Genomic DNA, 25,642 nt, shown 5'->3' with positions numbered 1-25,642 from the left:
TAGAGACAGGAGTTCCAATAGCCTAAGATACCAAAATTTGATGGAAAAAGGCTCAACTAAAGGCTCTTCAGTGGGTGAGCTTGGGCAAGTCTCTGGTACCTTCTCCCCCTGTGTGATGGTCTGGGCTTCCAGTGCTGGGGGTGAGCCTGGGGTGCCCAGGACTCCTCTGCATGAGGCTAGGTGCTACTTTTGCATTTAGGAAAGGTGGGAGAACTGGTTTGCTCCCAGATGGAAGGACTCCTCTCTTTGCTGGACCAGGAGCTGCCCACAGAGCGGGGGAGGACCAGGTCTGACTTTGTATTTTCTATCCTGGGCTCAAGATTACTGCTGCCGGGGGCGCCTGGGTGGCTCACTTGGTTAAGCGACTGCCTTCGGCTCAGGTCATGATCCTGGAGTCCCAGGATCGAGTCCCGCATCGGGCTCCCTGCTCGGCAGGGAGTCTGCTTCTCCCTCTGACCCCCCTCCCTCTCATGCTCTCTGTCTCTCATTCTCTCTCTCTCAAATAAATAAATAAAATCTTTAAAAAAAAAAAAAAAAAAAAAAAAAGATTACTGCTGCCGACCCAGAGCAGTTGGCTGCTGCATCCCCGTTTGGAGGAGTTGGGCGGCATCTGTCTGTCCCCGCTGGCTTACCTGGTCGGCCTCTTTTGGATCAATTCCGGATATTTGTAAACAGCCGATGCCTGGGGTAAGGGGGCCGGCCTGTGGCTATGGAAGAGGCCACGTCCTCGAGCTGAGCTAATTGGCCCACAGGGGGATGGACCTGGTGACCTTTGCCTCATTAGCACCACGTTTGGATCACTGAGCTCTGGCCTAGTTCTGACCTTCCCATAATAAGGACTCCATGTGGGGCTTCTGCAAAGGTGGGCATCTGAGGGCGGGGCTCAGACAGCCCCACGGGGAGGGGAGGTGCCCGCAGAAACCAGGCCAGGGGCTGCGCTAGCCGGAGTGAGAAGCAGTTTCAGGACCAGGTCCCCGCCCGCCTCATCACCGGAGTTCTTCCAGGTGGCTCGGCACAGGTGTCAGGGTGACAGGGGTTCCTTATGAGTCTGTCACTAGGGCACAGGGCTGGGGGCGGGCGGTGCTGAGGAGCTCCCGACGAGACACCCCCCGCTGTCTCCCAAGTCCGCTGTCTTCCTCCGCCCCATTCAGAGTCTCCCCAGAGACCACCGGACACCTCTGGGGTCCTTGGGTGACCGCTTTGCAGCTCTGCCCCAGGAGCCTGGGGAGGCAGCCAGAGGAAGGATGCCGGCAGAATTAAAACCCCCTTTCTGTGGCGATGATAGAGCTTTTCAGAGTGCCAGTCTCTCTACAGAGTGGGAGCAATTTCCCCGTAATTGGTAAAGTAACCATAACTGCTCTGTCATTTGTATGTGGCGACGTGTAATTGCACGGTAACCTTTGCCGTCGAGCGCGAGGGAAGCGTGGTAAGCTATTAGATTGTAATTTGGAGTGTCAGCTCCGGCTCTCTACACCACCTCAGCTGCCGCTGCCGCTCGGGAGGCCGCCGGGGAGCCTCTGCCTCCAGCCCGGCGGGCCCTGCTCCGGAGCCGCTAGGCTGTCTCTTGCTGCACCTGCCTGGGCTGTGATGCCCTCAGCAAGGAAGGGACCTCGGCGGGAGCCGGGGTCCCAGGCCGGTGCTTCTCAAACCTGGTGAATGGTCACGTCACCTACCTGGGAAGGTGTTAAGATGCAGGTCCCTGAGCCTCACTCCCAGAGTTCCCTATCCAGTAGATCTGGGGTCGGTTCGAGAATTTGCATTCCTAATGAAGAGCGCTAAATGTTCCGGATTTTACCCCATTCCTCTGTTCCCTCCTTCAGCCTCCATAGGCCTTATAGATCTTTAGGAAGTTCCCCTTTTGCTATTTCATCTTGATGACATTAGGCCCTTTGATTGTGGGAACACCGCTCTGAGGTAGATACCATGAATTTCCCCCAAAACATGAGACTCACAAAGGTTGTCAGAATTGTCTAAGGATGACAAACAATAAGAGCGAACACTCCTATAGCCCTAAGTGCCAGACAGTTGTTCTACATGCATTAAATCATTTAATCCTTACCACAGCACTAGGAAGTATATACTCATAACATTATCCCCATTCTACCAATGATAAGCTGAGACACAGAGAGGTTAGGTACCTTGCCCAAGGTCACACAGCATTAAGTGGTAGAGTTGGGGTTCAAACCAAGGCATTCTGATTCTAGTTCCACAGTGTTAACTACTGTGAAAGTCGGGCTTCCATTTACTCATCCATCCTTCCATCCATCCATCCATCCATCCATTCTTTCAACACATATGTCTTAACCTACTACGAACCAGAAACTAAGCTAAGGGTACAAAGACACCTAAAACATGGTCCTGTCCTTGAGCTCATGGTCCCTGGAATCCAGTGGATCATAGGTCTTAATTTATAAGCCATGCAATCATGAAGACATCTGTGGAGAGCAGATTTGGGATCTTCCTGATCGGGGCAGAAGGCTGTAGCCCTGTCTAAGGCTTTAACAGAACCCTGTCTGTTCACAGGGTTGCCCAAGTAGGCACCGCATAGATTCTCATGGCACAGAACCTTATTTTGTCCTTGGTGAGCATGAAGTTGCTAACAAATAAGCATTTTAACAATGGCCAAAGCTCATTTGTGGGCGTCTGTGGAGCAGCCGAGGGAGAGCTGTGGCCGGGCTTCTGATTACGCTGGGGTGCAGTCCACTCCTGGCTCCTCTGGCTGCCGCTCTAATCTGGCTGTTAATGGGGCCCAGGGGAGAGCTGGGCCAGGGCAAGGGCAGACACTCTCCTCCCCCACTGCCTAGGGTGTTCTGGAATCCACGCCAGCCCTCACCTGTCAAAGGCTTTCACCAATTAGCCTTTCCTTCTAGGACCCACACGGCTCTGGCATCTGCTCCTTCCACCTCAGCCTCCCCGGTCTGTGGTCCCTATGGGGTCCCCCCCCCACCCACCCTGGTGCTCTAATTGCCCTGGGGCCGCAGCTCAGACCCGGCATGGTGGTGTCCTTAGGGAGCCTGCTCCGGTCAGGAGCCATGCTAGGGACACTCCCTGTAGCCATCCTACCCCCATTCTGGGCAGGATTCCCATTAAAAAAATGAATATGAAATATCACCTCAAATTGACAAAGTGCTTTCCGGGTTAGTCAGTGTCTTCACACCTGCTTTCTCACCTGGCCCTCATGACCGTCCAGCCGAGGGGAGTGAAGCTCAGAGAACAGGAGGTGCCTATGCCAAGTTGTATAGTTGGGAAGCGGGCTGCCGTGTGAACCCGAGTTCTGTGTTTTTTCTGCTACTTCAGTGTTAAAAATTCCACCCCTCCCCCCATTGCACCTGCTTTGAGGAAACAAAGAGTAAGACCCCCTCGTGCCACAGCTGGGGGACCTGAGCATCCATGTGGACCTGGACTGCACCTGGTTCAAGGCCTCGATCACACCTTTATCACCTGGAGCCCTGTTTAGAGGGAGAAACCGATACATGGTGGGAGGGGGCTCGGGAGAAAGCCATCATTGTCCCTGGAATCCCAATGCCACGTTAGGAAGCCCAGCTGCAGCCTTGGCCTTATTTGAGCCTGATGACAACACCATGAGGTAGGCAGTGTGGGGGATGACTGTCACATACAGGTGAGCAGATTGCCTGCCTCCTGCCTGAGCCTCTCAGGGAGCCGTCCTGAGCCAAAGACGGGCAGGGCCCTGGCCACCAGGCCACCAGGCCGAGCTGTCCTCGCTTCCTTCCAGTGAAAACATTCCTCCTTGGGCCCCTTGCCGCTCAAGTTGTCCGAGTGGCAGAGACTTGCTGCCTCTGAGCAAACCATGATTTAATGCTGCAATTGGCCAAACGCTTACACTCTTTTTGTAAGCGATTGTTTATTTATTGGTTTGTGTTCTGCCCAGTCAAGGGGAAGAATGGTATTCGGTAACTGGCCACTCAGAAATGTAATTCTGGGGGCTGAGCAGCCTAAGGCTCCCCATGTCAGTGAGGCACGTGTTTGTGCTAAGGGTGGTGGGATAATGTCAAATGTGGCTTGCCTTGCTCCCTGCCTCAGTTTCTCCTTGTGCTGTGTGGATAATCTTCCAGCCTCATCTACTTGGAAAATGGATCATAACGGCAGAAGTCCCTGTGGCACAGCTTAGGCCCAAGAAAGTCAGGGATGAGAACTCCCTATGAAGTGGAGGCAGGAACATGCAAGGCCATGAGGATTCCCAGCATGCCCTAGGCTGCCCTTGGCATGCCTGGCGGGTCACGCTGCTATTATGTCCGGCAGGGAGAAGGCACCATTCTCCTTTATCTGGATTTTTCCTCCTTCTTTTCTTTCTATCCCTTTTGCCCCCCACCACCGGTCTCGCCCATCTCATTTTAGGAAAGAACCATAAAGATCAGACTAGACCTTGAAAGCTCCCTCCTAACTTTGACTTCTACATTGTTTCTTTGGGTGGGGGGAGGAGTTGGGGGTTGTGTTTGGCCTGGGCTGTTGGACCAGACTATGCAAGACAGGCCAGAGGAGATCAAAGGCGTGGTGCAGACATCTGCTCCGCACGTGGCCTGCCCGGGCCTGCCCAGGCTCTCCCCAGCTCTGCCCCAGCCGCCCCCATGATAAGAAAGAGGAGAGGGGTCAGAGAGAGGTTTTAGATGCTCAGCACGTTTTCTTCCCTGAGATGGACAATCCTTGTTGCCGCCCCCTATCCTGGGAGGGAGCCGAGGGGCCCCCTGAGTCCCTGGAAAGCTCAGAGTTGGCCACTTTCACACAGCTCCGCTGGCAAGAGCCTGCCTGCTGGTTCTCCAGATGCCTTTTCCTTTGGCTGGATTGAAGCCTTTAAAAAAGTGACACCTTGGATTTTATTTCACTCCTTTTTCTGCAAAGTCCAAAGACGTTTACAGGCGTGAGCTCTATAGGCTTTATGGAAACCCATCAAAAAGCAGGGCTTGTTTCCTTCATCTTTATAGAGTGGAAAATAAAAGCATGAGAAGACGGAATAACTCCTCTAAGGCCACACAGTTCTTCTGAGAAGGAGAGGAAAAGCCAGCGTAGGTTCCTAGAGCTTTCAGAGAAGTCTGTGTCACACCAGAGCTGCTCGGTGGGGGCGCTGGGGACTCCATGCCAGCCGTGGCAAGGTCTTCTCCACTCCTCGGTGGGACAGAACCCAGCTGTGACCCTGTGCTCACATGGGAATCTGGGAGCCTGGAATAAAACAGGGAGGGATTCAGCCGAAACACTGTGGGGAAAATGGTCCAAAGGTTTTTGCTCTTGGTTCCCTGACTCCTGGAATTGTCCAGGAGTCAGGAAACAGGGTATCCAGGGGATATTCTCTTTAAGGAAGGCTCATAGGTGTTCCAGTCATTTTTACATATATTTTACATACAATGTTTGGGAAAGGCTGAAGGAATGTTAAACATATTTCTTCTTAAAAAGACTTTTCAAACCTTTACTGTAACTAATTGTTATGAGTCTCTTATATGGTGTTAGAACATATTATGTTTCAGTACAAAATTATTTGCCCAAGGAGTCCTGTTTTGGTAGAGCATCTTGGGGGGACTTGACTTCCACAGAAGACACTTAGGGACATGCTGGTGTAGGTATGACAAGGCCAGGATTTCCCATCTTCACCACGCTTTTAAAACAAAAGCAGGGAGCCTGAGATGGGCATCATGAGGCACCTCTGTGGCTTGTTGAGTTCATTCGTGAACCTTCCACTTCTCCTATTTCTCTCTCCCCAACTGATTGTCTGCACATGCCTCTGTCATGGTATTGTCATTCACGCGTTAATGTTTCCAGTTTTCTGTTCTATGCTCTTGAGTCCTCATCTGTGTGTCTGCTCAACTTAGTAAGTTCTAGGTATGGAGGCCATATCCCCTCTTATTCCTAAGGAGAGCTGTCTGGAGCCCCGCTCATGGGTGCTGGCCCAGTGCTTGCTGGTGTGATGGTGATGATGGACAATCTAAGCTACCAAGATGGCGCCTGGAAGGGGTTGGAGGTGGGACAGAGAGACCATGGAGACCAGGAGAGGAAAGAGACTCTCAGGAGCTGTGTTTTTTTGCCATGGTCCTGCCACCTGCTTGACTGTTGACAGGTCACCTAGTTTCTCTGGATCCGAGTTTTTCATGTAAAAAAGGGATTCTTCTAGCCCTGTAGCTCCCTGACTCGGTACTTCTGCTTATTGCCCTGATATTCCCTCCTAATTTTTCTCCTTTTTAATTTTCAGCTCTTAACCATTGATGATAATTTCTGTGGCCTGGATATGAATGCCCCCCTGGGTGTGTCCGAGATGGTGCGCGGCATTCCTGTGTTCACGGAGGACAGGGACCGCATGACTTCTGTCATCGCATACGTCTACAAGAATCACTCTCTGGCCTTCGTGGGCACCAAAAGTGGCAAGCTGAAGAAGGTAGGAATGAGGTGCACTCATTTTGGTTATTCTGAAGGCCATTTGTCCCCACTGGGATGGATATGATTTCCTGTTTTACTACTTTGGCCCTGGTGGGCAAGTGATACAAGTTTGAGCTAAGGAGATATGTCACTCTTGAGGTCATGACTGATACCCTGGCCCTTTGCCTTTGTGCGGAGGGTTACTGTGGGAATCACAGTGGGTGAGTGTGCAGATGCACCTCTTCCCTGGGGCTGGGGTGCACGTGGAGGAGTTGCCCCAGCCTCGCGATGGTGTGCTCTGTCCAGCTTGGGTTTGTGCCCTAACGCAAAGGCTTTCTAAGGCTGGGGTGGCTGGGGAAGGTGGGCAGGGGCAAGTTATGTACATGTTCCTCTTGCTTCAGTCCTTTTGACGAATGCATCCATCTGGAATCTGTGCAGGGAAATAGATGGAGGAAAGCGCAGGACCTGCTAGAGTTGATAATGGGGCTGTGTCAGATTGTGGGATTAGGAAACTGTGGGTATTGTGGGGGCATAGAAATTACTTGAGGTGGAGTAGAATGGTGTGATGTGGGACAGGAGCTTTTCCTCCTTGTCCCCCAGAGCTTGCTGGCCTCGGGGTACTGGGTGATATTGGCCCATCAGCAGTGTTGGGGGCACCCTTCCATCCAAGACTCTTCCCTCACCCACCTCTGCTCAGGCTTCTCATCTCGGTGACTTGGAGCTGGTGCCCGAGAGCCCCCCCTTGATGGTATCCAAAGCCTTCCTAAGACTACGCCGTACCTCCTGTTTTGTGTTAGCTGATAATTGCACTTCAGTCTTGTCCCAGGGAAATATTGGTGAATCCATGTGGAACTCCTGCTTGTCTAATTTAGGCTTCCCTCAGAATTCTCTGGATGTTGTGTGATTCCGCATCGGGCACTGCCCGATCTGAGACAACTTTGAGCTCTACTTTCCCTTTGCTGCATTTCTGGGTATCAGCTGCGCGTGGTCAAGGGGACATATTCTCAGCAAATCTAGAAGACTTTGCCTACTCTCCCATCCTACTCTGTAACAGCCCGGCCATCATTTCTTTCTTTAAATTCTACATCTCCTGGAACAGGCAGTGGGGCTGGCGTGTGAGCATACAGGTGTGTGTGAGGTGGGCATGTGTGGGGAGTGGTGACACGGGTAGTATCTGGAAGAGGAAGCCTGTGCTGGTGAAATGCCACGAGGCACCAGGAGGCTGGTGCGGGCGGCGTGCCACCATCTGGTACTGCCCGGAGAGCTAACTGACGCCCTAGAGTACGGCCTCACATGGCAAATGCACAACGCATGTGACCACCATCTACGTGGCTTTAAGAGCTGTATTTCACAGTTTCCTGCCTCTCTGCGAAGACTCTATTAAACCCAAGCAAACGTTTTGTTGCTGCTTGGCGTCTTGCGGCGATTCTGGCTCACGAACCTCGTGGACGCCCCAGAAGGTGTCGTGTGTGACCCGTAGCTGTGTCGTCCTGGCACGACTCCTGTCTGGGTGGGGCCGCCTCCTGCCTCTCCATCTAGTGCACACTGTGGCTCGTCACCTCCAGCTGCTGTCAGGAGCCTGGGCCGACCCCGCTGTCTCCTCCTCCCTCTGTCCGTGGCTTCCAGCTTCCCGTGAGCTGGGAGTCAGGCATCCAAACTGGCTGAAATTGTGTCCGATAAGCCTCAGTATAAACAGAGGAGGGAAAAACCCAGGCTTTGGAGCATGGGCCTGAAGGTGTTTCTGTTGGATGCTCAGATGATTTCATTCTTTATTATGATTCAGTAAGTTTGGTTTGCTAGGAAAGTGAGTCCTAAATACCGAAGGCATTCCCATATGTAGTTCGTACAATGAGATGTCTGTTGACCTGCTTCGCCTGGCCCTGTGGAGCCACTACGGAGAGTAAAAACCAAGCAAGCCTTCACTCTTTTCTCTAGTGAGCCCAAGCTCAGTGCAATGGAGAAGTAACTTACCCCAGTGCGCTAGAAGATTCGCACCCACTGAACTTCCTACCCTGTGCCTTAGGATCATTTACTTGCTGGCAAGACTGAGTAAGTGGATCCTGTAGGAGGCTTTTCTTTTCTTTTTTTTTTTTTTTTGGTCATCGTCTGAGCTGGTGTCAGTGAAATAAACATTGAGAGTTCAGTGCACATAACAGAACAGACAGTTATTTCCTCTTGGGGGAGAAAAAGAGACATGTTTCCCGGCCATGGCTGCATCGTAAACCCAAGACAGTCAACCTGCAAATGTGTGCTGTTGGTCAGAGGGTGGATTGAGGTCAGTGGGGGCTGACTGTCTTGCACCCATGGAAGCCTGGCCCCTGATGGGGAGGTCAGAGTGCAGCACATCTCTGTGACAGTGGGCTGGGGACACATCCAGGAGTCTGGGCATGCACAGGGCACAGAGACAATGCTCACAGGGCAGGCTGCAGGCAGAGCCTTGCCTTCAAGTGTCCCCAGAGGTCAGCCGGGCCAGCAACGACAAGCATCACCTGACCAGGAGGCTTGGGGCTTTATAAACCTCGGGCCGGCATTTCCCATTTTTTTGCATTGGGGAGTTTATATCAGAACAGTTCTGTTTCAGCCACCTGGGACGTTCCATTTAATTTCCAGAGCAATGGTGGGATTGGTGAAGCATAAACATTTGAGAGGTAAGAGCAGAGGGTCATGTGAGGGGGAATGAGCCAGCGGCCCTCCTGGGGAAAACTGGGCTGTTGGGGCAGCCAAACTTTCTGCGCTACGAGCTCAGAGTGGCAGCCCACTCCTAATAGTTTTGCAGGAGCCTAGCGACGGCTGCTGTAGACTCGGCACCGCCGGCCCAGGGGACGGTCTGAGTTGGGAAAGGAAGGCTGGGCCGCTGAGCCAGTTGTTTGAAATAATAAAAAGCAAAACTGGCCAGTTTATTTATTTTTTTCAGAACAATAGAATTTCCCACCACCCCGGCTCGCTGAGCACCACTCCCCTTTCCTTGCCAGCACTCTGTATTGCTTTTCCCAGAGGCTATCAGGCCACATTCACCTTTTGGGCAGAGGCCCAGCTGTGAAATGCTTTGGGGCTACAAGAGGATGTTGTGGGAAGTTTTGTGAGCTGCTGAAACCAGGGAGTGAGAATAATGGAAATCATACTGTAGCCGTAATTACAGAGTTGTCTTCTCTGAGCCCTGTAATAATCTCCTGTGTGTATCAAGGGCCATGCAGAGTTCTTTGCCATACGACAAGGGACTCGAGGTGGGGGGGTGGATGGGAGGGCTTGGGGGTTTGCTGTGTGTTTCTGGGGTCTGGGAGCTAGACTGTAGCGATCCATAGGCTGCCCTCGAAATTACTGACTTTTCCTTTTGTTTGAAAGGTGTGGGTCCTCATCATTTGCAACCTGGCCTCTGATGACCATAATTTCACTCCTTTAGTGCATACATCACATGAGGCAGAGGGAAAGGAGGTGAGGAAACTGCCAGTTTGGATGTCTTTTACGTTTTCTGATGCGTGCGTGCACGTGCGTGCGTGTGTGTGTGTATGTGTGTGTGTGTGCGTGTGTGTGTGTGTGTGTGTGTGTGTGTGATGGCCAGTATGGGCAGCTTTTCCGTGGCAAGCATTATAGGCAAGTGCTATTAAGAAACGTGGCATATAGGGACGCCTGGGTGGCTCAGTCGTTAAGCGTCTGCCTTCGGCTCAGGTCATGATCCCAGGGTCCTGGGATCGAGCCCCGCATCAGGCTCCCTGCTCGGCGGGAAGCCTGCTTCTCCCTCTCCCACTCCCCCTGCTTGTGTTCCCTCTCTCGCTGTCTCTCTCTCTGTCAAATAAATAAATAAAAATCTTTAAAAAAAAAAAAAAAAAAAAGAAACGTGGCATATAAACGCTACAGTCACCAGGAAGTACTTAGGAACTTAGAAATAACCCACAGACTGTTAAAATTTCAACTCCAGGTTAAAAAAAAAAAAAGTCTTAAGGCAAACACCATCCCGATCTGCTCTAGGGTGTCTGTATAAACCTGAAAATCTTTGTCCCAAGTTGGGGTAACGAGGCCAGTTGCTGCCTCAGATGGACAAAAATCTCTTTGCGTAACTCTTTTGGCCGGAACCCTCTCTCCTTGCCTCTCGCATTCCTACCACTAAGTGATCGTGTTGTATGGCTGTTGTTCAGCCATGAGTTACCGCCTGACATTGGTGGGAGAGACTAATGTTCATCGTGAGCCAAAACATCATAAACTCCCACTTGAGGTGTGATTGCTCCTTTCATTTTGTTATCGCATCGTTCCTGAGTGTTTAGCTCGGTTAAACTGTTCGCACCTAAGGGGCGGAGCACTTTGTGGATCCTAGTTAAGCAGAATTCGGGCTGATCTGACTTGTGGCTCGTGTTAGGGTGAGTACCCACATGTGTGACACACCAAGCCTTACCAGCGTCTCTTGATAGGAATTCAGTGTGTTTCAGCACAGAGAGTCAACGGGAGGGGATGCCCTAAAAATCATTCTTATTGGCAATTATTATGCACATTAACATAATCTGCCTAATTTTTTTCCTTGAGCCTATTTTGAAATCGATTTGCTTGTGTTCCCCCCCTGCCTGCCAGCCTGACCACAGGTCTGGAAGGGCAACCAAACAGAAGTGGAGTGGGGTAGAGGGAGACCTACCTTGGTCTGTATCATTCTGACCATAAGTTCTCAGGAATGGATGCTGCGTGTGTGTGTGTGTGTGTGTGCACATGCAATGCTCAAGTCACAGAGCAATGTCAGATCAGAGATGAGTAGCTCCTGCTTTGCAACTTCCTAAATGTATCTGAGAATTCTTAACACTCCTGGAAATTAAATCAACTTTAAAAAAGAAATTCATGCCATAGATAGGATTCCAAATGGGTGAAGGCATCACAAAATCAAATGGAGATGTAATGTTGGAACTCTAACTTGCCCCAGGACCCTGAGATTAGAGCAGAGCTGTATTACCTGATGTAGGATTTGGTCAGTGCGCTCTGTTATGGGTCTCTTCAAACAGAGCTGCTGGCTGGTTTGCATGTGGTTAGACACTCAAGCAGGAAGGAAAAGAAATATGGAAGAATCAATGCTGGACAGTTTCCATTGTGGAAAAAGACCATCAAAGCAGTTTTGTTTGATTGTTTTGCCATGTTGTTTCTGCAGTTCCCACTGCTGGTTTTGCAAATTTGAAGCCTGTGTGGATGTGAGGCTGTGGGGTAAGTGGAGAGGAGCTGAGGTTGAAGGTGTTACAGACAGAAGAGCATCACAGATCTGGGGCGGCGGGGGTGGGCGTGGGGGTGTGTGCTCCTTCCACTCATCTCGCATCTCAGCAGGCACAAGAGATGGCTGTTCGGTTGTTAGTCTTTCAAGCCTGGGGACCCCAGGACGGGCCTTCAGACTGGCCTCACCTCACGCCAACTCCACACTTCTGGTCCACCTCCCACCTTGCACAGTCTCCCCTGCTGGGGTTTAAGCCTTTTAGGCCATGCCACATCCGGTAGATGTGGAGAGCAGCCTAAGCTAGTTGATGTCCTTGTGGGCATATCTTACATTCTCGAGCAATATGAAGTCTCCATTCAATCATCCTTTTTACATAAGTGTATCCCCACTGGCACTCACTTCTTGCCCCTTGCTACTTTTCACTACTCTGCCCTTGGGCCCACCCACGGTCCCCGCATGTCCCTGGTCGGGGGTGGGGGGGGATCTCAAGTGGTCATTCAGAGCAGACCTGAGCAGGCTTGGGGAGGTGTCCTCACGATGGAGCCCCCCTCAGAGCAGCTTGACATTGTAAGCTGGGGCATCATTTCCTTCTCCTCCTGACATCCTCTAGAATAACGTACTTTGAGATCCCTGGAAAATACCACCTCAGGAACACTTGTCATTTTATTTTCCAAATGATCATTAGTAGTGCACATGATTTAAGGAGACAGTCTTAAATGAGCTTTGCCAATTCAAGATTTACTGATACACGTGTGCCATTTTTTTGAATCATATGTGTGTGTATATATATACATTTGTGTAGAATGATCCTGATCATAAATTAAAATGCAAAGATGTTAAAATTGAAGAGAGTGCTGCAGAAACACCCCCAAATCATAGAGTGCACTCAGTCAGCTGATGCTCAAATGCCAGACACGCTGGAGGAATTTATCCAGTGACACATGCAATTGAAGTAAAATATTGTGCTTTACAAGAACATATCATTAAAATGAAAACTAGCAGCATATCAGGAGTCTGGCCATGTAACCAAGACAACAAAGATGAGGAAGAATGAAAGACATGGTGTACCAGAGGAAGAGGGAGGAGCAGAGGAGAGAAGAGGACGGGGCCCCCAGCTGCAAAGGGCCCCGTGCTGCCGGGCTCACATTTGAGAGACCCCGCATCAGAGGAGAAGAGCATCTTTCTGTCCGTAGCGGCGAAGGCCCTCGGTGAGGGCAGGAGCAGGGGAGGTCTTCGTCACCTGAAATCACTCTACTTTCTCTGCCAACTTTGATGGGGAAGGCAGCGGGACTGACTCAGGACCCACTGGTTGGTGCTCTGACTGGGGTGTCTGTGTGTAGTCCCTACTTGTTAGCAGGTGACTTCTGGGAATGTGGCCACATGGCCGGCCTCTTGGGGGTGTCACGGCGTTTCTCGCAGCAGCTTTGGCTTCTCGTAGAGGCATTCACAGGGACTTTTAAAATAGCTCTCTCGAGTCTGCTGTAGTCACTCCATACTTTCCATCCTGCCCCAGGTGATGCAGGGGCAGTAGCTAATTGATTACCCCAAAACGTAGAGGCTTAAACAAAACAACCTTTATTATCTCATGGTTTCTGTGGTCAGGCATCCAGGCACGGCCTAGCTGGGTGGTTCTGGTTCGGGGTTACCAATAGACTACAGTCAGGGTGTCGGCTGGGGCTGGAAACGGGGATGATCCACTTCTAAGATCATGTGCTGTCCGCTCTTGCCTGTTGTTCCTGTCATTATGCAGTATTGTTCTTCTGCCTCACAAACATCATCCTGACCAATTCACCCAGGACCACTGTGAGGCTAGTGAGGCCTGGGGCAGCACTGGCTCCCCAGTTCCTTTCTAGATTTGGTGACCTGAGGGACAGTGACTTGAGGGGCACCCTTTCCCCCAAAGCCACCGCTCGATGCACATCACCAGGTAGCATTATCTCCATTATTCACTGCAGAGCCCAAGGCTCAGGACGGTGAAGAGTGGGAGACCATCTTCATTATATCCCATGTTGCTGGCATAGCTGGGTGAGGACCTAGGTCTACTCTGTTGATCTGCTTTGCCCACATGAGTCCCATTAGGAAAAGAGGGCCAGGGGCGCCTGGGTGGCTCAGTCGGTTAAGCGTCTGCCTTCAGCTCAGGTCATGATCTCAGGGTCTGGGATTGAGCCCTACATTGGGCTCCCTGCTCTGCAGGGAGTCTATTTCTTCCTCCCCCCTACTCATGTTCCCTCTCTCTCTCACTCTCTCTCTCTCTTAAATAAATAATAAAAAAAAAAAAGGAAAAGAGGGCCAAGGAATAGGTCTGAAAGCCGTGGGTGTTGGCTCAGGGGTCTCCCCCACCCCGTAGGCTCTCCCTTCCTTGAGACCATTCCCAGGCTACTGAAACACCTCGCATGCCCAGTGCCTCCCCTGGTCCCAGTTTTTCTGGTTTCCAGAAGAATCTCTCAGGAGCCACTTCCCTTCCCCCCAAGGCTCCTGAGGCCTTGGCAGCAAGGAGGGCGGAACAGAAGGCAAACAGGAAGGAGGAGATCTGTCGAAAAGAGGATCCTTATCTTTCTGTTCAACCACTCCCATCTCTCCACCAAGATGTGAGCATGCTGGGGTGGGGGCAGCTGATCTGAGTGTGCGCGGGTGGTTGGACTTGAGACGTCAGAAGGATGCTGAAGCCGCCGTGGAACTTGCTTTCATCACGGTACCCAGAACTTCACCCAAGTGCTCCTGTTTTTCAGGTCTTCCCACTGGGAGGCTCAGAGGCCCGTGGGTTTTCAGGCAGAATTATGCCCAAGATCCTATGGGCATCTCATGTACTTTGTGTTTTTGATAACAGTGAAGACAGAGAGCTTTGGTCTCTTCTTAAAGATCTGTAAGTCTATAAATGCTTTAATTCGGTCTCTCTGCTGACTTACCAACATCTCCTCTAGGATTCATTCAGTTCTGTCCATTTTCTTCAGCCTCCCCCAGAAGATCATAGCATTTATCCATGAGTTTCTACCAGAAACAGGACTCCTCTATGGGGACTTCTTAAAATGGATACACAGGTTTTTTGAAAAGTCGTGTGTAATTATATTTTAAATGCTTCAGATTAGCATACATAGACTATCTTATTTAATCTTTATGATCACAGTTGTTTTGGGCCTTCTTTCAGACATACCAGATATGGGAAAGGAAGATGCATTTTTTTAAAGATTTATTTATCCATTTTATTAATTTTTTAAAGATTTCTTTATTTTAGAGAGAGAACAAGCACGTGCAAGTGGGGGGAGGGCAGAGGGAGAGAGAATCTCAAGCAGACTCCCCACTGAGCACAGAGCCTGCCATGGGGCTCCATCTCACGACCCTGAGATCACGACCTGAACTGAAACCAAGAGTCAGACGCTTAACCGACTGCACCCCCCAGGCGCCCCAGGAAAGCACATTTTAAATCTCACTCACAGAGTAAATCTCTTTTAGATCCCATGAGGTTTTTCAGGCAGAATCAGCTTAGGCCTTGGGAGGACCTGAATTTGCACATCATTGACCTTGAGTGCCACCGTGGCAGCTGGGATGCTAGACAACCCCCCCCCCCCGCCCCATGATCTGGGCAGCGTCAAGGCCAGAGGGATATAGGCGGTACTGACTACTTCATGCCTCGACTAGGCTGTGGGCTTCTTCCTCCAATGGAAAGGTCATGGGCTTTGGGGGAAGAAATATGAGTTCATTGAAGGAAGTCAATGAATCCTTTTCCAAATGGAAGAATCCTTTTCCAAAAAGGATATGTCATGTATCCATTTTATCAATTTGAGTTTTTATTCAGTCCTGTTTTGATCACCCCCAAAATCACAGGCAATCAGATGTTTCAAAATCCATAGCTGAGAACTTCTTCTGAAAGCAATTTATTCTCTTTACATAAAAAACAGTTTATTAATATAGCTGGATCTTTGTCCCAGTGCATCTAAACCTTCCCAGTTACCCCGTACAGAGCTGTCCGAAAGTAACAAATGTATCTGAAGACTGACTGTTAAGGTTTATAGATCTGGGTGTGTGTAGAGGTGTGTCAACTAGCTTAGGCTACATTACGTTGTATTGACCCCCAAATTTAAGTAGCTTACCACCATAAAGGTTATTTCCAGCTCACGTTCGCTGTGCACCCTGGTTGGGTGGCGGCTGTGCTCCACGTGATATATTTGGGACAGAGACTGAAGAGCAGCCCCTCTGTCTGGGGACATGCCGGTCTTCCATCAGAAGGAAAAGAGAGACGGCAGAGTTACCTGATGGACTGTTAGAGCTGCCTCTTGGAAGTAGTACCCATTCTTGCCACTCACATTTTATTGGTCAGACCAAAGTGAATGGTGTGGGAAATATACACCTGCCACAGGAAGAGGCCTGGTGTGTATATGTACGTGGAGGAGGGAGGGAGGGGCAGAGAACATTTGTCAATAACACAGTTTACCATAAAGACTATTAGTGTGATCGTCCACATTGAGTCAAGAAATATCAACTTGGTCATCTGTAATGTGCTAGATGTTTCTTGACTTAAAGAGCTATGGTCTCTTCTGGCTTAATATTGGAGAAAATGTGTGAGGAATATAGGATATGGCTGATTTCATATCATCAATCCAGACGTCGTGTTAGAGATTTTTTTAAAAACTAAATCCTCTATCAGCTGGTTTTCTTGTGATTTGCTTTTTCTCCTCAAACAAAAACTAGAGTTGTTCAGTTCCTTCTATTATTAGGCTCTGCATGTTTGTATTTCCCTGCACTCAGTTTTCCGTAAGAGTGAGGGCACTTTTCTACTTAAATACAAAGATCAGATTGTGCTCAGCCGATGTCTCTGGGGGTAATTAAATCATCCAAATTTGTTAAATCATTTCTCTTACCTGCAATTAAATCGAGCCTCCCAAATTAATTTTCCCTGAGTAACTTAACCCCCAAAGATTCCTCTACTTCCCCCTCTGAATCTGCTTTTCTAATTGTGAATTCCAAAATTCATTCTGGACACAGGCAGGACTTCTGGCTCCTGAGTTCCATTCCTCTGGGCAATGAACCCAATCTGGTTCCCACACTGGCTACCCACTCCAGGCCAGTTCTCGGACCTCCTTATCAGGGCTCCCCACCGTCCACTGCTCTCTGGAAAAGGCAGGAGAAGTGCGGAGCTGGAATTCTGAGCCGAGGACGCCATCCTGCAGATTGGTTTGAACAACATTGATTTTTAGCTCTCAAACTTATTTTGTCGACTGCCAATTTTTTGGCTGACATGTCTTAAACTTACATCATACTGATGATGCATGAGAGTCACTGAGCCTCCATAACAGGAGAAAATGATATGTATTTTCATGGCTGAGCTGGGAAGCCATTGTGAGGGCCTTGGCAATCACAGAAAGCTCACGAGGAGTTGCCCTTTTGCAAATGTGCTAGGAGGGGCCCTCGGATCCTTTCTAAGCTCTCCACCTTCTGTTTCCAGGTAGATAAGACATATACCCACACGTGCAGGACTGTGTGCCCCCTCCCATACTTACACACACATTCATGTCACAAACACGCACATGTGCCTAATCCCCACATGTACCTGGATGCGCCCGTGCATGCACACTTGGGAGCTAGACCCTTCTCTGCGCTCAAGCCTGGGGCCGCTCCTCCCTTGCGCCGCCCTCTCTGGCTGAGCCCCACCTCCCCCGTGTTCTCTCTGGGAAATTAGCAGCACACCATCTAATCAGTTTACCTCTGACTCGCCCACTTTGGCTTCGAGATGATGACAGAGTGGAGCTATTTAGCTGTCAAACGCGCTGACTATTGCCCAGATGGACAGCGTCTCAAACATCAGAGTGGGTTCTTTCTCCTCCGTGTGTGTGTGGGGGGGGTGGGTAATGAGTCTCCCAGTTGCTTTTTTAAGTGCTGCTTGCATCTGCCTTTCATTTTAATGCCTCCTGCCTGCTGACCTCGCTTCCCGGCAGCCAGCCTAAGTGTGATTCCCATAATTAGCTTAGCGATAATTTAATCTCTCTGCTTTAAATTTGATTGTTTTTGAGGGACTTGGGTCTGGGGACAGGGGAGAGGGACCTTTGCTTTTGTCTGGACTCTGTCTGGGGGTGGGAGCGCAGAGGCGTTGCTGGGTTGGGGTGGGGTGGGGGACAGGGAGAGAGAGGCCCTGGGCTTCCTGGGTAGATTCTGGACAGGAAGCCGAAAGCTCTCCTTTCATCCCTCCTCTTGTAAGGGGTTCCCTTTCTTTGTCCCTATTTCCCTTCAGAGTATGAAGGCATGTGAGTGTGGGTACACAAAGCACTTTAAGGTGCCTAGGTGAGGAGCAGCTCAGAAATGGGAAAATAGGGGACGCCTGGGTGGCTCAGTGGGTTAAGGATCTGCCTTCAGCTCAGGCTGTGATCTCGGGGTCCTGGGGTCGAGCCCCACGTCGGGCTTCCTGCTCTGCGGGGAGTCTGCTTCTCCCTCTCCCTCTGCCCTTCCCCCTGCTGGTGCACGCTCTCTCTCTCTCTCTCTCATAAATAAAATCTTTAAAAAAAAAAAAGAACAATACACTTCCTCAGTGGTGATGGCAGCCATTCTCTTAAGCCAGAGAAACGTGAGAAGGAGCAAAAGGAGCCACTGAATGCCACCCTGTTGTGCCCCACACCCATTCCTAGGCACCCCTGCAGTCTTTATGTCCGGGTCTGTATCTGTCTGTCCGGGTGTATATCTGGGGTTACCCATGCCTCTCAATAGTTAGGAACCAGACCTGCATGGTACATGAAGAGCTGGAATTGACAGCAGGGAAATCTTCACTGCGTTGTGGCAGCACCTCTGACTTTGGACAAATTGTTTATTTGAGCAATGAGTATATTGATACATGCACCCTCCACCTCTCTTATGAAGGAGCTGAGGATAATAGGACTTCACATCTATAGAGCATTCTTTGGTTCACCAGGAAGAAAAAAAATAATAAAAATTGGGAAGATGGCGAGGATCATAGGACTTTCTGTGCCTAGGAAACCTCTAAAGAAGAGTCTTCAAAATCCGTGGATATAAAGGCCCGTGTGAACCCAGGCAGGGAGTGTGGAAGGTCTCCAGAGATGGGGGTCTCTAGGGGAAACTGCAGATGCTCCAAATAGATGCACTAACCAGTCCCTGTGGGATTTAACTGTGCTCAAGATCTCGTTGGCAGAACTTCAGAAGCCCAATGAGGAAGGTGAACGATGTAATTCAGCTGAGCCATCCTTGGCCGCTCGCTGAGCTGCTAGGACATGTGAGGCGCTCTGACAGGTGAATACCGGGGTGAGAAGGGGCACAGGCAGGGCATGCTCAGCTCTGAGCTTGGGGTCCCTCCTACCATCTCCTGCAGCCTGGAAACAAGGTCTTTGATTTATGAGCTGACTTTTAATTAAAAGAACAGCAGAAAAGAAATCTCATTTTGCCACTACAGGATAAATGGTTCACAATCCGAACTGATTTTGTTTCTTCTCCAAATGTCCCAGCGCTGTGGGAGTGTGTGCATGTGTGTGTGTGATGGACACTGGCCCAGAGCCCCTCTCTAACACTACTTTGCTCCCAGGGCTGACCTTGCCTCTCCCTCCTGGGTCCTGCTGTGTAGTCCTAATACCCCCTTCCAGGTGTGCATTCCTACCCTCGCACCCTGGGTCACAATTTCTCTTTGCAGCTTTCCCCAGCATCTTTACTTGAAGAGAGGTTGTCAGTTCTGGTCTAAGTTGCTTGAAGAACTTCCTTTCTTTCCGTCCTTCCACTATGATGATGTTTCTGTGGTCTCTGGCAAAAGATTTTATTTTGCTGGTCACTCCAAATTCTCAGGATGTTTTAATTTCCCCGAGAGCCCCTCATGCCATCCCTTTGGCACTTCCCAAGATAGAATTTACCAGACTCACAGCCTTTGTTCTCTGGGAGTCAATCTGCTCTAATAGGACTGAATCTGACCCGGGAGTGGCCTTTCTTATGTGACAACATTTATTTACCATCACTACCCATCACCTTTAGCAATATGATATGGACTGCCCTTTTCTGTGGGTCCTACCTTCTAGAAATACCGATGTTTAGTTTGTGATTTGGAAGTGTATTTCTTTCTATCTGACAGGCTACCAGGTCCGTTCAGAGTATTTTCATCCTCCCCTCCACCAGCAAGGTTTGTGGGGCCCTGTCCATTGGCTCCAGAAGTGGGAGCCAAGGGTCCTCATCCCAACCAAAGGACCCTCCCTCTGCCCTGCTATGACTTTGGGACACTATTGGAGAAGCCACTGTGAGCTCTTTGTTCCAGAGAAGGAGGGAGACTCTGTCCCTGAAACTTACTCCTGAGAAACCTCAGGGGAACTGGCCAGCGAAAATCACCAGCTCAGATAAGCCAGAAAAACAATTGTAGCGCCATGGAGAGGCATCCTGAGCCAGTGGCAGGGATTTGCGTTTGCGCTCGGTGACAAATTCTCATCCCTCTCTGCTGCCGACTCACTTTGAGGGATGATGGCCAGTCAGCCCCCTTTGCAGGATCTCCATCCTATTTGCAGTAAACCACAGAGGGAATGAGCCCCAGCCCTCCCCCACCCTCTGTCTGCTGCTGCATTTATAAATACCCCGTCACATAATGTCCTGGTGTCAGCATGGGGGAGGCTCACAGGGACAGAAGCCACCACTTCACAGCTAGAATGTTTGTTCCTGCCTGCCAGCACCTCAGACTAGAGCTGGTATCTGTGGGCTCGCCCGAAAGCACCAGCTCACACAGCCTGCTGCCCGCTACCAACCCCAGCCCTCTCCTGCACCTGCTTCTCCTTCATGAGTTGAGGGAAGGACCCCTGTGCCCGCCACCTATGTGATGGGACCAGCAGTGACATCTGCTTTCCAGCCTGTCCAAGTGATTCTTCCCAGAGCACTGTGAGGCCCTGGGGCTGCTCTCAAGATGAGATCACTGGTGCTAAACTTGTCTTTGCTGACAGCCCAGAGCTGGGTTCCAGGGTTCCCGGCAGGCTTGGGAGGTAGTCGGCTGGGGGTGAGCCCTGCAGGGGCCCCAGCTCCTGCCTCCACTGCTGTCTCTTGACAAGGGTTCCCTCTCCCCTTCCCCTTTTGGCTTCCCAGGTTCCCTGTTCTAAAGATTTGCCTCTGTGCCCACCACCCCATCCAGTTCCTGGCGGCTTAAAGGGCCAGTGTAAAGCCAGGTTGGAAATCTTAAAAAAAAAAAAAAAAAAGAAGACAAAGGCAGTGGGGAGGGGCAGTGGCACCTGGGTGGCTCAGTGGGTTAAGCGTCTGACTCTTGATTTCAGCTCAGGTCATGATCTCAGGGGCATGAGATGGAGCCCCGTGTTGAGCTCCTGCTCAGTGGGAAGTCTGCTTGAGATTCTGTCTCTCTCTGTCTCTGTCTCTCTCTCTTTCTCTTTTGCTCCCTCTCCCCATGCCCCTTCCTCCCCTCTCCAATTAAATAAATAACTTTTTTTTAAAAAACAGCCAGTTTGGGGGATGTGCCCGGCATCGGTGAAGAGTTCTTGCGCGTGGACGGTTGTCTTGCATCGCGAACACCGGTGTTCGGCGCTGTGCTAGTCTGCCTGCACGGAGGGGGTGAAGTCGGGTCCCGGAGCCTGAAAGAGCCCCTCTCCTCCTCACACTCCTGCGTGTCTGTGGTCTGTCGTTCTGACAAATGAGTCTAGAACTCGAAGGGTCCCAGGAATTTAGAACAAGCCTTGGGAGTCCCATCGTCAGGAGCCAGGGCCATCTGACACTGAAGGAGAGGGCTTTCCCGGCCAGGGAGCCGGGCCAGGGTGCTGCACCGAAGTAGCAGGTGAGGTGGGCTGGGAGGACTCAGCCCGGAAGCACCCTGAGAGAAGTCCACGGTGGAGGGATGAGGGGAGGGAGCACCAGGCACCTCCCCAGGGGCCGGCTGTGAGCTTATGAGTCTCCTATTGCTGAGGTAACAGATTACCACAAGCTTACTGACTTAAAACAACAGGATTATTCTCTTACAGATCAGTAGGTTAGAAGTCTGACCTAGGTCTCACTGGGCTAAAATCACCATGTCTGACAGCTGCATTCCTTTCCGGCGGTTCTCAGGGAGAATCCATCTCCTTGCCTTTCCAGCTTCCCAGAGGCTGCCCACGTTCCTTGGTTCAGGGCCCTCTTCCTCCGTTTTCAAAGCTAGCAACATTGCCCCTCCGTAGTCTTAGCTCCTTCCAAGCACAGCTGGGAAAGGCTTTCTGCTTTAAGGACGCGTGTGAGTAGATCAGGCCCACCTGCATCATCAGCAGTGAAAGCTGATTCCACTGCAAAGGTCAAAACCACAGTTTTATCAGTCAGGGCTGGGGAGAGGACGACAGGATGGAAGATGAGGGGAAAGTGAGCCACTACTCCGTGCTGGGCCCTTTGGTACCCAAATCTCCCATGTGAAAGTCTAGGGCCCTCACAGCAGCCCTGCGTGCTAAATGTGTTTGCACCAGGTTTTCCCACGAGGGCACTTAAATCCAGACCCCAGAACCCACACCCTTGTGTTCCCTCTCCTTTTATGGACACAAAAGATTTGGGGTATGTGTGCCCATGTGCATTTTAGAGCTTGATTTGGTTTCCTCACCAAAAATCTAGCTTTGTGTATGTTGGGGTGAGGCTGGGGCATGTGGGGAGTTTGAGGCTCCAGAGAGGAAGCACTTGGTATTAGCATCTTGGGCAGCTCTCCTTGCTGGAAGGAAGCTTCTGGCCATTCCAGGGCCTGGGTTCTGAGCCTCAGTGAGAATCGGCCTTTTCTCCCGCTGCCTGTTGAAGTCCCTGGACTCTCACCACGAGCTTCTATACTTACAGGACTGATCTCATTTGGGCTTGGGAAAAGGAACAGCTGATGTGTTATATAATTCTCTTTCAAATGTGTGTGTAACAGTATGTGCATGAATATAGTGTGTGTATGTGTGTGTGGGGGGGGGTTGTTCCTGGAAAAGCTGAGGAGGACCTGTTTGCCATTTTTGATGACTTGTTCTAAAGCGTTCCTCTGCCTGTCTTCTCATTCAGTTCTCCTTCTCATGCTTCTGCAGGAAGAGGGAGAGGGAAGGTGCAGTGCATGTCAGCCATGGCAAGGGAGGTTAGGAACATTGTTTGGGCTTCCTCCTACCTCTTCCACTTTGTCACCATAAGGCACAGACCTCCCCATCTGACTTCAGCTCTTTGGACCGCTGAGATGAGAAATTTTGCCTTCAGGCTTCCATGGGATCGAGTGTGCAAAAAAACCCAACACGATTAGGAAAAGTCACTTGTGCAGAATATGGATGGCGTGTGTATAAACATTAATTTGCAACGAATAAATGGGGATGGTTTCTAAACAGAGACTTCTAAAGGTGAATTATATTTTAAATTTCCAACAATCCCCTGTGTATGTATGAGTGTGTATGTATTAGTTAAAGCTTTGATGGTGTGAATGTAAAGATTTTCCTATCTCTGGTGTAATTACTTTAAACTTACCTTAGGCCCAGTTGATAGCAGTCTAGAGTTGGCTGTGACTGTTTTCCAGAGAGTTAAAAACTAGGAGGGGCTCTTCCAGCTCATTCACACCAGGATTGATCGGGGAGCATACCCAGGTATATACCCAGGGAAGCAGCCAAAGGGCCAGGTGGAGTCTGGGTGTGTAAGTGTGTGTATGAATATGTGAGAGCCCGTGTAATTACCTCTGATGGTACCTGCTGCATTAGGCGGACAGGTGTTTCATTAAGTTTGAGAGATTTGGAACACTTTAACTATGCCGTGATGGGATCTTGGCATTCCGAAGTGAGCAAGCAAGGATCCCACTGCCAAGAAGCTGGTTTTCTCAGCCACACGGTTATCCAAGGATAGCATATTTTAGCACTTGGACACCACGGTCCTGAATGATGAGGTTATTTAAAGTATTAGAAAGACAGAAACAGTGTCCTGCCACACCACCTAGGAGCATGCTCTCTTGGCCATCACGGGAAGAGACTGGAAGTCTGGATCCCTGGTTCACTGGTTTTCCTTTGTGATCTTGGGCAGTTACCTTCCCTTCCCTGGGTGTTACCTTCCCCCTGTCTGTTGCAGACCAGAAAACAGGCTGGGGAAGTCCTTGCTGAGAGCAGCCTGTGAGTGGTTTTCAGAGCCTAGGATCGGTGGGTCACGTGGGCTGAAGGAGGACTGTAATAAGACCAAGGTCTTTCACGTGCCCCCTGCAGGGGGACAGCAAGTGACCCTGGCCTCAGGCAGGAGAACCCTGAGCTCTTGCCTAATGGGTCACCTTGGCCACAAGAGTGTGTGACTGATTCAGCTCTGGAAAAATAATGCAAACCCCAGAGGCTCCCCATTGTAGGTCAGGTAGCCTCACACCTGTTTTGGCCCCAAGACGAGCCACTCTGCAAAGCTGTGGGGGTGACTCCAGGGACGGGGGCTGAGAGCTCCTTCCCTTGTTTGGTTATTTGCTGAATCAGGAGACAAGCGGGCAGGCACGGAAATCAGGGCCTGGGGGATCTCAACCCCCTTCCCCACCAATGACTTCTCAGCCTGTCTTGAAGCTTTTGCAGCTATGAAACAAGTAGTGGGCAGTAGTTTAGAGAATCGCTAATAATTCTGATGGCCAGCGAAGAGGTGGCAACAGTGCATATTTCTCGAAGAACCTAAGAAACACTTCAGCCTGGTGACTTCCCCCAACAGAAGTCTCCTGCCGACTGCCCAGAAAGCCAAGAATCTGTGAACAGGCAATCACATCCCTGGTCATGCTTATTTGGGCTTCTTGATAAATGGTTTGGCCATTTGACTTTAAACTGTTAGAGCACAGAGGAAAACTTAGGAAGTGTTTTAAAAATTTGAAAAGAAGGGAAATGAAGAGATCCGGGAAAGGAAATGATGGGAGAGACGGAAGCGGAACCAGTGCCCTCACGGGAGGAGGTATGCCTGGAGAAGATTGCTATTGGGGTGCTGTTCACATCCTGCTGCCCCCTTTACCCACACCCATGCTCCTCAGTTAGTGGGGCTGAACCCGATGGGGACTTAGCCATGCCTGCTCTGGCCAACATTTATCTCACACTTGCCAAGTGTGGGCACTGCTCTGGGTGATGGGCCTCTATTATTCCAATCAATTCTCCCAACTGCCCTACAAAGTGGAGATGCTTGTGATTGCCAAGAACACTTGAGGAAAGCTGGGGCCCAGAGAAGTTAAATCCAAGACTGTGTGATTAAAGCCATGGAAGCAGGATCCCCAACGCAGCGCCTGGCTCTAAGCCCATGTTGCTTCGTCTCAGGCTGAACAGAGTGTGGTCACCTGCAATGCCCTAGGGAAGCCCGCAGCCTCCCAGGGATGTCAGAGCTCACCCTCTCCTTCGTATGTCTCCCTTGGACTGAAACAGCAACCCGCCCCCCCCCCGGCCTTGCATTCTCTTTGCCCTAAGCTCTTTGGTAGCCAGGCAAAGTGATGGATGGCTCCTCCCTGCCTGTCTGGTTGATGGCTTCTTTCTCCCTGGGGGGAGAAGAGAGGCCAAGCGGTTTCTACTTGCTGACGTCCTGGGTTTCCTGGGTTGTGGGCCCCCAGAACTGTGGCCTGGTGTGGCGCCCGTGCTTCCTACTCTCTTTGAAGGGGATGCTCTCTGTCTCTATAAATTGGCATCCCTGCCTCCCTAGCCTTCTCCTCTTTTTCCAAAAATGTGCATTTCAAAAGCAGCAGATGGGTTTATGGATGATCTTCCAACCCCCCCCCCCCCACCACCCAGCTCCACAGGGAGAGGCTTTCTTCTCTAAAGGAGGCTTTGCTCTCCTTCCTTCCCCTCAAACCTTCTGCCCACGGCCCTGCCAAGTGTGTGATCACACTTTGCTCATTTGGGCTCATGCAGCCCGGGCTGACACACCTGGTCCCCGTGGCCCTGGAGAGAGGAAGAAGGGCTTTTCTGTGAATGGGACAGCTTCGTGTCCTCAGGTACCGTAGCCCCACATGTCCAGAGAAATTCTGCGTGGTGTTACCGTGGAACTGTATTTTCCCCGTAAAGAAAACGTTGCCATTATTTGGGTGAGGAAGAGGACTTAGGTGGCTTCGTTCCAGTCCAGGGACCAAGATCCCCTTTCCCGAGGCTTCAGTCATCATTCTGCAAAGCCTCTAGGGCAAAGAGTTTGAAGATTTTAGGCAGAGAAGTCATTCTTCAAATAAAATCTTACGTGGGAGCCAAACATAAAACT

General features: G+C 50.5%; 1 protein-coding gene across 2 annotated transcripts in view; it reads left to right on the top strand.

The window, feature by feature from the left end:
* Positions 1-25,642, top strand: part of PLXNA4 (plexin A4) — a 419,546-nt gene that overhangs the window by 74,806 nt on the left and 319,098 nt on the right. For both annotated transcript variants that reach the window (XM_078059575.1, XM_078059576.1), the window contains exon 3: positions 6,197-6,379. In XM_078059575.1, coding sequence (XP_077915701.1) covers positions 6,197-6,379 — 183 coding nt within the window. The remainder of the gene's footprint in view (positions 1-6,196; positions 6,380-25,642) is intronic.

The sequence above is a fragment of the Halichoerus grypus genome, chromosome 12 (assembly GCF_964656455.1).
Source record: "Halichoerus grypus chromosome 12, mHalGry1.hap1.1, whole genome shotgun sequence".
NCBI classification, from domain to species: Eukaryota; Metazoa; Chordata; class Mammalia; order Carnivora; family Phocidae; genus Halichoerus; species Halichoerus grypus.
The sequence above is the reverse complement of the archived record's forward strand: the minus strand, read 5'-3'. Positions and strand labels throughout refer to the sequence as shown.